The 14061-nt window shown below is 36.9% G+C and overlaps 1 protein-coding gene across 2 annotated transcripts in view; it reads right to left on the bottom strand.

The window, feature by feature from the left end:
• The window catches only part of DNAJC15 (DnaJ heat shock protein family (Hsp40) member C15), an 81385-nt gene that overhangs the window by 34363 nt on the left and 32961 nt on the right, over positions 1-14061 (bottom strand). For both annotated transcript variants that reach the window (XR_009346902.1, XM_059144161.1), the window contains exon 4: positions 7240-7316. Coding sequence is in view for 1 of the 2 variants with exons in the window: in XM_059144161.1 (XP_059000144.1) it covers positions 7240-7316 (77 nt within the window). In the remaining variant the exon portion in view is untranslated. The remainder of the gene's footprint in view (positions 1-7239; positions 7317-14061) is intronic.

Raw genomic sequence — 14061 nt, 5'->3', positions numbered from 1 at the left:
TCATGAACAAGTAGGATTTATTCCAGGGATGAAAGGATTGTACAACATTCACAAATCAGTCAATGTGAAACACCATAAATGTGAAACAAAATGAAGGATAAAAATCATATGACATTTCCAAAGATGTAGAAAAACCATCTGATAATATTCAATACCCATTCATGACAAAAAAATCTCAACAAATTCAGTATAGAGGGAACATACTTCAACATGGTACAGGCCATATGACAAATGCATAGCAAATATCATACTCAGTGGTGAAAGCTCAGAGTTTTTCTTCTTAAATCAGTTACAGCACAAGGTTGTATGCTCTCACCACTTTTTTCCAACATAGTACTGGCAGTCATGGCCAGAGCAATTTGGCAAGAAGAAGAAATGAAGGGCATCCAAATCAGAAACAAAGAAGGAAAAGTGCATATGATATGATTATTACATAAAGAAAACCCTAAAACTGTTAGAACTAATCAACAAATTTGGTAACGTTGGAGGATACAAAATCAATATACAAAAATCTGTTGCCCCTCTATACACTAATAAACTATCAGAAAGGGAAAGAAAACAATTCGATTTACAATTGCATTAAAAAAAAGAATAAAATACCTAGAAATAAATTGGACTAGGAAGTTCAAGACCTATACACTGAAAACTGTAGGACATTGATGAAAGAAATTAAAAACACCAATAAATAGAAGGATATCCCACATTCACGGATTGGAAGAATTTATTTTGTTAAAATGCCCATACTATTCAAAGCTATCTACAGATACAATGAAATCTCTATCAAAATTCCAAAGGCATTTTTCACAAAAATGGAACAATCCTAAAATTTATATGGAACCACAAAGACTCCAAATAGCCAAAGCAATCTTGGGAAAGGACAAAGCATCATACTTCTTAAATTCAAATTATATTACAAAGCTAAAATATAATCAAAATAGCATGGTATTAGATTAAAAAAACAGATACATACATCAATGGAACAGAAGAGAGAACCCAGAAATAAATCCATGCATATATGGTCAGTTAACATATAACAAAGGAGACAAAAACATAAAACAAATAAAAGTCTCCTCAATAAATGGTACTGGGAAATCGGGACAGCCACATGCAAAGGAATGAAACTGGACCCTTCTCTCACACCACACACGAAAATCAATTCAAAATGGATTAAAGCCTTGATAAAGACCTGAAACCATAAAACTCCTAGAAGAAAATACAGGGGGTAAGCTCCTTGACATCAGTCTTTGCAGTAACTTTTAAAATTTGAAACCAAAAGCAAAGGCAAGAAAACAAAACTAAACAGCTGGGACTACATCAAACTTTAAAAAATTTCTACACAGCAAGGAAAACTATAAAAAAAATGAAAAAAATTAACCTATGAAATAAGGAGAAGATATCTGCAAATCATATATCTGATAAGAGGTTATTGCCAAAATAAGAACTCATACAATTCAATAGTACAGCATAGCTACTAGATACATAGATAAGTAGATCTGATTTCCAAATGAGTGGAGGATCTGACTAGACATTTTTTTTTTTTTAAGATTTTATTTATTTATTTGACAGACAGAGATCACAAGCAGGCAGAGAAACAGGCAGAGAGAGACAGAGGAGGAAGCAGGCTCTCCACAGAGCAGAGAGCCCGATGCAGGGCTCGATCCCAGAATCCCGGGATCATGACCTGAGCCGAAGGCAGAGGCTTTAACCCACTGAGCTACCCAGGCGCCGCCCCCTGACTAAACATTTTTACAAAAACAGAAAATGTCAAACAGGTACATGAGGTGATCAGCATCACTAATCATCACGGAGATGCAAATCAAAGCCACAATGATACAACATCGCAGCTTATAAAATGAATGCCATCAAAAAGATGAGATAAATAAGTGTTAGAAAGATGCAAAGGGAACCTTCGCACACTGTTCATGGAAACGTAAACTGGTACAGCTACTATAGAACAGTATGGAGGTTCTGAAAAAATTAAAAATAGAACTACCTTATGACCCGGCAATTCCACTTCTAGGTATGTGTCTGAAGGAAATAAAATCACTGTCTCCAAGAGATATCTGCACCCTCATGATCCCTGCAGCATTATTTACAATACCCAAGACATGGAAACAATCTGTGTCCATCAACTAAAAAAGAAGAAAATCTTGCTATCTGCTGACAACATGAACAGGCCTTGAGAGCATTACGCTAAGTGAAATAAGTCAGGGAGAGAGAGAAAGACAAATGTTGTATGATCTCATATACATGGGAAATCTGAAAAAGCAAAACACAGAAACAGAGAACAGACTGGGGGTTGCCAGAGGCAAGAGTAGGACGGCAGGGGAAATAGGTGAAGGTAGTCAAAAGGTCCAACTTATGGTTATGAGTGAGTCCTGGGGATGGAATGCACAGCATAGTGACTACAGTTAACAATGCTGTACTTCATGTTAGAGTTGCTGAAAGAGTAGATCTTAAAAGTTCTCATCATAAGAAAAAACAAATCTGTAACACTGTGAGGTGAAGGATGTTAACCAAAGTTTTTGTAGTAATCATTTTGTAATCTATACATATTATACATATATCAAATCACTATGTAATTCATCTTAAATATAAAACGTTAGAGGCATCTGGGTGGCTCAATGGGTTAAAGCCTCTGCCTTCTGCTTGGGTCATGATCCCAGGGTCCGGGGATCGAGCCCCAAATCGGGCTCTCTGCTCAGCAGGGAGCCTGCTTCCTTCTCTTTCTCTGCCTGCCTCTGCCTACTTGTGATCTCTGTCTGTCAAATAAATAAATAAAATCTTTAAAAATAAATATACACAATGTTATACATAAATTATATCTCAATAAAATGAAAGGAAAAATTTAAAATTAAAAAACATTTTTTAATAATAAAAAAGTTTAGTTAGTTCAAAAAAAATAATAAAAAAAGCCTTTTTCTGTAAGGACTAGTAGGGTGTTTGTTCCTTTTGGCTATTTATGAAAGTCCTCTGGGGGACCATTTTAAACTTACTTTTTTGGTTTGCAGATACTTCCCAGAAAACCAATCAAGACACTGTCTGATTTTAAAGACTACTAAGTTTGAAAAAGAAGTCACTAAACACTACACCAGGGCTATGAAGACTTTATTGTTTTACTGCCCACTAAGAAATGAAAAATACATTATTTTTAAAAATTCTAGTATCTTTAGTTTCTTGTAGTAAATATACATTTATCATTCTCTTTTGTGGTGCTCTGTAGTATTGCTTTCCTTTATTAGTTATGTTTTCTAGTTGTTCTGTAGACATTTGATATGTCTCCTTAGGTAGACACTAAACTAAAGAGCAGAAACTATGTGGGATCGAACCCCACATCGGGCTCCCTGCTCAGCGGGAAGGCTGTCCCACTCCCCTTCTTGTGTTCCCTCTCTTGCTGTCTCTCTCTCTGTCAAATAAAATCTTTTTTTTTTTAAGATTTTATTTATTTATATGACAGAGAGAAATCACAAGCAGGCAGAGAGGCAGGCAGAGAGAGAGAGGAGGAAGCAGGCTCCCCGCTGAGCAGAGAGCCCGATGCGGGGCTCGATCCCAGGACCCTGAGATCATGACCTGAGCCGAAGGCAGCGGCTTAACCCACTGAGCCACCCAGGCGCCCCTGTCAAATAAAATCTTAAAAAAAAGTAGTATCTAGTATTGAATACACAATAGGGCTTAATGCATTTTATGCACCCTTCAAAGAATAATGGCTCTATATTAGTAAATACTAACACTCAAAGGCATTACTGTATTACAGAAAATGTTAAAGTAGAAAAAGAGGAGCTTTAAAAAACATTTCTTAAAGTGGACTACATAATTAAGTTGTAAGTCCAGTAAAATCCAAATCTGCATTCTGTGTGTTTTGGTGGGGGGCGGTTTACATGGTAGGTTGTATCTTATTCTGGATGTTAAACTTTAATTTAGCATATGGGACAACATTTGAATATTATCCTTGATAATTACACCTGATAGATTATACTTGATAATCACTTACATTGCTTATAAAGAACAGTACACGAGGTTTTGTACATGAAAGTCCATAAAGCTTTATGTACTATGAAGTCTGTCAACCACTGAACTAGATAGATTAGAGGAAGTAAGAAATGCAAGAGAATGGAGCCAGGCAATGTATTCATATTTGAAAGAATTTTCTCAAAATACAATACTACCTGATTGAAAGGGCTAGAAGAAAGCAAATAAGGCTTACCTTTCTATTTAATGTGTTAAGTAAGGGTAAATATTTAGCTTCTGCATTGGTGATATTGATAGGAAGAAAGAGGAACCAACATATATTTCGCACCTGTTGTTTGGTAGGTACTTTTATAAAAAGGTATCCTCCTATCATTTTATGTTATTTCAGCAAGGCTAAATCGTATTAATTCTATCAAAACTGAAGAAACTGGGGTGCCTGGGTGGCTCAGTGGGTTAAGCCGCTGCCTTCGGCTCAGGTCATGATCTCAGGGTCCTGGGATCGAGTCCTGCATGGGGCTCTCTGCTCAGCAGGGAGCCTGCTTCCTCCTCTCTCTCTGCCTGTCTCTCTACTTGTGATCTCTCTCTGTCAAATAAATAAATAAATAATCTTAAAAAAAAAAAAAAAACTGAAGAAACTGAAGGGCAGAAGAGCTAAAAATAACTTGACGAGGCTCATACAATGCTGTGCTTCAGTGACAGAACCAGGAGAAGGATCTGTTTGGTTCAGTTGGTATTTGTTGAGTAGTTACTAAGTGCCATGTTTATATTAAGAATGTTATGTACTGGGACACCTGGGTGGTTTAGTCATTAAGTGTCTGCCCTCGGCTCAGGTCATGATCTCAGGGTCCTGGGATCGAGTCCTGCATGGGGCTCTCTGCTCAGCAGGGAGCCTGCTTCCTCCTCTCTCTCTGCCTGTCTCTCTACTTGTGATCTCTCTCTGTCAAATAAATAAATAAATAATCTTAAAAAAAAAAAAAAAACTGAAGAAACTGAAGGGCAGAAGAGCTAAAAATAACTTGACGAGGCTCATACAATGCTGTGCTTCAGTGACAGAACCAGGAGAAGGATCTGTTTGGTTCAGTTGGTATTTGTTGAGTAGTTACTAAGTGCCATGTTTATATTAAGAATGTTATGTACTGGGACACCTGGGTGGTTTAGTCATTAAGTGTCTGCCCTCGGCTCAGGTCATGATCCTGGGGTCCTGGGATCGAGCCCCACATCAGGCTCTCTGCTTGGCAGGGGGCCTGCTATCCCTCTCCCATTCCCCCTGCTTGTGTTCCTACTCTCTCTCTCTCTCTCTGTCAAATAAATAAATAAAATCTTTCAAAGAATGCATGTATTATATATGTACTAATCCTCACAACAATTCTAGGCAATAGAAACTGATATTATCTCTATTTTACAAATAATTACATTGAGGTCACATAGCTAGTAAATGGTAAAACCAGTATTCATACTCATACTCACCTGTTATTAGAGTATATACTCTTAATCTTTTTTTTTTTTTTTAAGATTTTTTTCTTTATTTATCTGACAGAGATCACAAGTAGGCAGAGAGGCAGGCAGAGAGAGAGGAGGAAGCAGGCTCCCTGCAGAGCAGAGAGCCCGATGTGGGGCTTGATCCCAGGACCCTGGGATCATGACCTGAGCTGAAGGCAGCGGCTTAACCCACTGAGCCACCCAGGTGCCCCTATACTCTTAATCTTAATCAGAAAATTATCCTTGTAAAATATTCTACAGCTTCTTGTTCAACAGGATAAACCTTTATAACCATAAATCTTAAGTCCTAATTATCTGTTTCAACAGAACTGGCTTGGATGATATTAACTAATATTCTCAAAAACCTTTATGTTCAGTTTTAAAGTAAGTTTCATATTCACATTTCAAGACTATGAATGGAATGGTATGGGGGTCCAATAAAAGTTCAGGAAAAATAAAAATGCTATCCTGAATAATAGTAAAGCAAATAATAATCAGCAATATAGCCAACTTCCAAATTTGGTTTCTCCTACCTAAAACCTATTCCCAGTGAGATAATTCATCTCTTATTTAATAAAGCACCAAGCTGAAAGAGCTGTTTCCGTTAGTTTCCACCCCTTTGGCTTTCTTGCTAAGTCAAAAGAAATAATTAAATGTTTTGGTCTTAAAAACATGCTGCTTTTGGGGCGCCTGGGTGGCTCAGTGCGTTAAGCCGCTGCCTTCGGCTCAGGTCATGATCTCAGGGTCCTGGGATCGAGTCCTGCATCGGGCTCTCTGCTTAGCAGGGAGCCTGCTTCCCTCTCTCTCTCTCCGCCTGCCTCTCCGGCTACTTGTGATTTCTCTCTGTCAAATAAATAAATAAAATCTTTAAAAAAAAAAATGCTGATCTACAAGAGATTTAAAAGACTATCTCAACATAGGGCTTTATGACCTATTTTGCTTGTTTGATTAAATTATCAGAAGATCTGCTGTTAGATGACATACTGTAACCAACCCCACAAAAATTTAAGTGAGTTCTAAAGGATCATAAGGTAAACAAATGAATATTAGCAACTGGCAAATCTATAGCAGGGACATCACTTAACACTAAAAGTTAAGAAAATATCACAGAGCATTCACACAACATTAACTTTCTCCTACACTGTCCAAAGTCACACAATAAACAGATTACTAAGGTGAAACAATTATAATAAAATATACTATATGTCAAATTATGGAAAAAGAATTGTGAGACAGATCCCATATTATAACAGAAAAATGATAGATATCAAATTATGAAACTAAAAAATCCAAAAAAAAATTCAGTGTCACAATAAGGGATATTTTGTTAATTGCTGTGAAATTAGTATTCAGAGTTCCTTGTTAATAAAGACATATCATGGGGCTCCTGGGTGGCTCAGTGAGTTGAGCCTCTGCCTTAGGCTCAGGTCATGGTCTCGGGATCCTGGGATCGAGCCCTGCGTCAGGCTCTCTGCTCCGGGAGGAGCCTGTTTTCCACCACCCCTTCCACACCTGCCTCTCTGCTAACTTGTAATCTCTCTGTCAAATAAAATAAAAAATAAAAAATACTTTAAAAATAAATAAATAAATAAAGACATATTACATTATGCCTGATATTTTTAGCGGATGTATTTTTAGATTTGAGGTTTTAAAATGTAAAATTTTTGTATTTTCTCCTCTGCCTCTTATTCATAACTTAAAATATAAGGATAACTTTACTGTAATGTTTTCTCATTTTTTTCAAAACAAGCTTGGCCACAGAACAAAATAATACTTACGCAGCACACCTACCTTATACCCAAAATAAGACTAGCTTCTCGCCTACTCATTTTCTGTTCAAATCCTCCTTTATAGTAGGATGAAAGGCTCTGTACAGGAAAGAAAGAGCATGAAATAATTAGTTCCATGTATGAGGTGGCATGACCTTATCCCATCATAGCTGCAGTAAGAGTAATGCATTTTACCAGAAGTCAACTTGAATCTGTGGAGGGAGGAGAACTCAACAATGAGCCTTTACAAGAAACTATGACCAAAATGAACTTAAAAAAATTAACAATTTTTTCACTTTAAAATACATTAATTTTTCTACACTAAGATATAACAGAATTAAAATAAATCAGTAGAAGCAAAAGCCTTGAACTTTTCCTAAGCTCTGCAGCAATTTTCTCTTTGGATAACCTTGCTAAGTCACTACTGTTGATAGGACACACATCTTTTTCACCTCCTGGACTGGCTGATAAAGAAGGAAAAAAAGGAACTGACCAAGTGGGGTGGACATCAGGAGAGTAGACAGACAGGCCAAGGGAGACCAGCAAAGGACTGCAAGGTCACTGAAAGGTAGCTGGAAAGGCATGAGCAAGAAAGACAGCAGAATCAGAGAGGCAACTGGGCCAGAATGGTGGAGCAAGGCTGTAAGCAACAGAAATAATTTAGGAGTTTATTCTCAGAGCACTGAGTAATGTCATCTGACTATATTTTGAAAGGATTACTCTAAACGTTATGTGGGAAATAGAAAGAAAGGTGCAAGAGGCAAGCAGGAGACCAGCCAAGAGGACACAACAATAATCTAGTCAAAAGATGATAGTGGTTTGCATGAACATGGTAAGAGCAGAGCTAGTTTAAAAGTGATCTGATTCTAGATGTATACTGAAAGCAACCCCAACGTTTTCTTGGTAGATTATAAATAAAGGATACAAGAAAGAGAAGGATTGACGATGATGTACTAAACACACTATACACTGTGCAGCTTCCCCTTTAGAAGTGAAGGACTTAACACTTTGGGTGCTGGGGCTATCACAGGCAGACAGCTGTCAGCTGTCAGACTTTTTAGGAATTGCCTTGGTTGAAGAAAGTCAAGTCCAGGTCCCTTTTCCAGAGCAGTCTCTATGTAATGACTCGTTGATATGGGGGTATAAACATTGTAGTTCTCTAGAGCTCAGTCCTTCGACTTCATATCTATAGTTCACTGACCAGGTGATCTCGTTTAGTCTCATGGCTCCTTGCCCCAATCTGGGACAACCACAATGAGCCAGAGGAGCTTCAGAGCTTGGTATTAGGTTGACTGAGGCCTTTGTTATGACTGTATTGCAGCCTAAATTGTCCCTCTGCCTTTCTCCCCTCTCTTCCCTTCTGGAGTTGCGGATCATAAGAGCACTTCCTAATGAACTACTGTTGCAGGATTTCCATTCCTTTAGTGCCCGCAGTTCTTGGTCACGCTGCTTCAAAGAATGAAGAGGTAGACCAGACGAAGAGCAGTGGGCAGCAAGGGGAACTTTATTGAGCGGTAGTACAAAGCTCCCAGAGAGGGAGGGGACCCAAGAGGGTTGCCGTTTTGACATTTAAATCCAGGGCTTCTTATGAGATCTTCTGCAGAACTATCTGAAGCTTCCTGAGTGTGGGCCCCCTGTGGAATGGCTGCTAAGGCATGACACTGGATGAGATCACCTATGGAGTGAGAGAAGAGAAAAAAGTCCAAAGACTGAGCCCTAGAGAATGCAAGTTTGAGAGGCAGAGAAATGGAGCTAAGTCAGTAAGCAGACTGAGGAGGCCTAGCAGTGCAGACACCAAAAGTAAGGGAGGGAAAAACAGTTTCAAACACTTCTGATAGGTTACATCAGAACTGAGCTGACATCTGGCTGTTGGATTTATCAAAGAGGTCAAACTCTTTGACAAGAGCTGCAGGGAGTGGGAGTGAGAGTCTGATTAGGGTGGATTTAAGAGAGAACAGGGCGGAAGGAATGGGAGACAGTAGTACAGACAATGCTTTAAGAGTTCTTAACAAAGAAACAGGATGCATGAACTCAACTTTTAGAAGGAAAAAAATGCATCAGTGATTGTACTGCATACATGTTTTTAAAACAATAACCTCTATTTTTCTAAGGAAAAATAAGTAAGTGTATGTTTACATAAAACAACATCAGAAAGTATATACACTAAAATGTTATTTTTGGTTGGTGACATCATGAATAATTTTTTTTCTTATGTTTATTTTTACTTTCTAAATTTTCAAAAATGAACACAGGCTACCTATATAATTTTTTAAAAAGGAGAACTAAATAAAAGACCAAGGAAATTAGTAGAACTTAAAAAATGAGCCAGATCTGGTCATTTATATAAGCTGTTGTCTTCGAACAGCTTGTGAAAAATTTCTACTTGGTAAGAATTCGCTGGCAATTAATTCACGTAACAAGCACTTCAGCACCTAGTAAAGCCAGGAACATTTCAAATGAGACAGGTCAAGTTTAGTTCTTCATCGCAGAGATGCTAATCTATCAATGTACCAGTGCTGGGAGGAATATGACATACTATTTCAAGTTTCAAGTAATTTGTAATCTAGAAAGAAAATTAAAAACAATACCCTTCTCCAAACTGTGACAGGAGGAAGAGAATCAAATTATTTAAGTACACATAGTAACCTGGACAAATTATACACATGCACACACATACACTTCCACACACACAGAGGGGAATATATAAAGGACTAGGAGATTTAACAGAGAAATAACAGATGATTTTAAGTTTTCTCTCAGCAGACTAAAGTTTTTCCTAGATGTTTATCTTCCTCCCCAACATTTCTGTAAGTATTTATTTAGCTTAGGGAGCTTCAAAATTTCAACATAATAAACATGGTAAATTGATGTTTCAGGAAGTGTCACTCCCACTAGTCACAATGCTCATTAACCCTAATGGCAGGAATCATATCTGTGCAGTTGTTTACTTTCAGTTTTGCCCAGGTGGAAAAGGAGACCCAGAACTTAAAATCCAGCATTTGGATAAGGCTCATACCCTAAAACACAGACCTGCTGAAGAATAAGTGAGCATGTGCATATCTATAAGGAACAACTATAGAACAACTCCATCAAATAGAGTGGATGATTAGAACTTTTTTTGTTGTTGTTGTTATACCTTTCTAATAGAATTTCTAAGAACAAAAGCAGTATGATTCCACTACTTTTATGCTGCTGTCTATTTGAAATACACCCTGAACCTTACAAATTATTATTTTGTGTTATTCTATTCACTGAGGATATATATAAACATACCTCAAAATCATTTTCCACCTAAAATTATCATTAAATACTATAGTGCTATATATTATCAAAAGAAATGTGAAATGAATCAAGTTAAACAAAATCTTCATTAGAAAATTTACTCAGCCAAGAGCTAGATATACAAAAACTCTCCAGACAACAAAGAACTATATCATTCCATAATCCTAAGAGAAGAAACACATTTACCATAAACTATAAATTCCTATTATTTACAATAATCTATTTCACTTAGAGAGCCACAAAGGGATGATTTTAATTGTGCTGTTTCCATGAATTTCACTTAACCTTAAGACAAAGGAAGTCAAATTTTTAAAAAATTACATTCAAATAAAAGGACATTTTCACAAATAGTAAAGAGCCTTAAAAGAAGATGAATGACCTAGTTTTTTTTCCCCTTGGGAAAAAATATCAGGGTAGTTAAACATTAGCTGAGTTAATAACATACTAACATATTAAAAATCAAGCAAAAAAGTACTGGTTCAAAACAGAAGATTGCATACAAAAACTCTCTTGCTTTCTAAAGTACCTCTGAAATGAGAAGAGAGGGGTTTTGTTTTGTTTTGTTTTGTTTTTAAGAGAGATGTTTTTAAAAGGAAGTCCATTATAGCCCTAGAAAACAAGAGATGATACAAGTAGCAAACCAAAAAACTTTAAAGATAAATACTGAAAGGCTGTAAACAGGTAAGACTTGCACATATGGAAAAATCACTACAGCCTTAAACACCAGAGGAAAGAAAAAAACCCTTTTCAGGAAATTAAAAAGAAAACTATACCTTTAGAATCAACCATACAATAACATCAGGATAATTAATTAAACTACAACAGCAGAAATGACAATTTCTAACCTCAGTAACACAGAGCTTAACGGGCCTACCACCTGTCATTTTGCCCATAGGATAAGAAAGACAACTGCATGTCCTGGGATGTATCTCATTGTGGGGGGTAGGTCCCAAGAGAAACAAAGTAGAGTACTAGCAGATCACATATCAGAACCCACAAGGCCAGAGAGGGACACAGTTACGCCAATGAATAAGATATACATAGTACTCAATGTCTCCTCAACCTCTCTCTGGAGGTCCCAAGCCTGCCTCTTGGCTCCCTGCTTGGGAAGACACGCTATTGATATATCCCATCTACCTATTCATGGCCCACTATCAACCTTCTCATTCAATAAAATTATTGAAGTGAGTCTACCAAACTGCTGGGGAAGCCCACTTATATTAATCAACTTAGTTCTCACAAACATAAACCAAAAACCAAGGATTACCAGACATTTGAACAAATCCAGGATCATGGGGGAAAAGCAGAACAAAGATGAACAAATAACAACTGGCTTTTGGAGGAAAGAGATAAATCCAGCAACAAGAATAGGATTTGTCAAAATTTGAATTAGTATCTTATATCCATAAAAGTGTAAGTTGCTATGAAAAAGAAACAAGAAAATTTTCAGATATTAAAATAGTACTGATATAAAAAATTTAGCAGATGGACTAAATAAGAGATTGGTCACTGCTAAAAACCATTATGATGATCTGGAAAATAAGCTGTGGAAATACTGTGGAATGCAAAAGAAAAAGATAAGAAGATGGAAAATAGGGCGCCTGGGTGGCTCAGTGGGTTAAGCTGCTGCCTTCGGCTCAGGTCATGATCTCAGGGTCCTGGGATCGAGTCCCGCATCGGGCTCTCTGCTCAGCAGGGAGCCTGTTTCCTCCTCTCTCTCTCTGCCTGCCTCTCTGCCTACTTGTGATCTCTGTCAAATAAATAAATAAAATCTTTAAAAAAAAAAAAAAAAAAAGAAGATGGAAAATAGAAAATGTTCAGAGACATAAAGGACATACTTAGAGGTTCAATGTGTCTCTAATAAGAGCTCCAGGAACAGAGAAGAGAGACAATGGAAGGAAAAATTTAAAAACAGTCTAAGAGAATCTTCTAAAATAAAAGAGGCAATTTTCACTTAATCTGACTAAGAAGACCTGTGAAATTTCAGAACATTAATAATAAAGAGAACCCCCCAAAACTTCCAGAGTTAAAAAAAACAACCAAAAATCACCAAAAAACCCCTAAAAGCATAAAACACAACAAAAGAAAACTAAAACACGCAGCTTTCAAAGGAGTAAGAATAAGAACATCAGACATTCTGGCTGAGAGCCTTGAGTGTACCAGAAAATGTGGCTAAGAAAGCATGTACATGGCCACTGAGGTTCATTCAATCTTAGCAGAGTTTTTTTTTTTTGTTTTCTTTTTTTTTTTAAGTAATCTCTACCCCCAATGTGGGGCTCAAACTCAAGACCCAAGATTGAGAGTTGCTGCAAGCTCCACTGACTGAGCCAGCCAGGAGCCCCCTGAGCAGAGATTTCTATACCTCTCATACTGGCTCCATCAGATTCCAAAGCTGATGATTAATGGTGAGAGCAAAAGAAACAAGTTGTTAGCAGAGAACTTAAGACATTTACCATCCATGCATCCCATATGAAAAAAATTACTCCAGGCAGTATTCCAGAAAAATGGAGGGAAAAAGGTATGAAAAAACAAAGATGAAATTTAAGAACAAGATGATGTTAAAGCACAGAGAAAGCAAACTTCACAGAAACTTGAACCTTGAAGGCTTTCTTTTGAGACACAGAGATTTAGTGGACCATGATTAGAATTTGCATTTTTTAGCAACTCTATTTGGTTTCATAATGAATCATACTTACAACATCAAAACACTGTAAACGCCGTGTTTTGTGAAGTTTGACAATTTGAAATCATTACTACCAAGAGAAAGTATGTATATATTTCTCAGTTTCCCTAGAATTATTAATATTTAAAGAACTGTTTAAGACACTCTTATCTTCACAGAGGTATAATTATGATGGCAGTGATGATGATAAAGATATTCTACGAAATATTTTCACTGCAAATTGTAGGAACAGTACTTTGTTGGGCAGGGAGGGGGGGCAGATTTATATAAGTGTTCCTTACCTCAGGCCCACAAAGGTGAAGGATAAGAAGAATACATCATTTCTCTCTCCTTAAGAAATGCAGGTACCAAGTTCAATATACCCATGACAATTTCTTAAATTATTCCACCTTATCCATGGGCCTTCACAGAGCAGGGAAAATTTCCTCATTTTCTTGCTCTCTCTTCCTATATGTTAAATGATGTAGTTCTACAAAACTTGTAAATCTTTTATTTACAATATAAATATATCTATTGAAGATCACCTTAACAGAAGAGAAATAATTTCTGAAATTTTCTCCATTCGTTATTTATAAACATATGGAAAAAAAAAATAACAATCCATTAAAGAACTATGCTACTATTTCCATTCCTGGATTTCAAGCCACCATTATCTATTACCTGCACTATCTCAATACCCTCTTAACTGGACTGATAGCTTTTACTCTGGCTCATTCTTGCCTACACTCCACCGCAGGCAAAGTGATAATCTAAAATGCAAATCACATTGCCTCCATGGTTAAAACCTTCCAAAAGCTTTCCTTCCATTACATTGTAAATAAAATTTTCAGTTTTTATCTATAATCTATGGGACTTTAAATGATCTAGGCCCTATTCTAC

The sequence above is a fragment of the Mustela lutreola genome, chromosome 13 (genome assembly GCF_030435805.1).
Source record: "Mustela lutreola isolate mMusLut2 chromosome 13, mMusLut2.pri, whole genome shotgun sequence".
NCBI lineage: Eukaryota > Metazoa > Chordata > Mammalia > Carnivora > Mustelidae > Mustela > Mustela lutreola.
The sequence above is the reverse complement of the archived record's forward strand: the minus strand, read 5'-3'. Positions and strand labels throughout refer to the sequence as shown.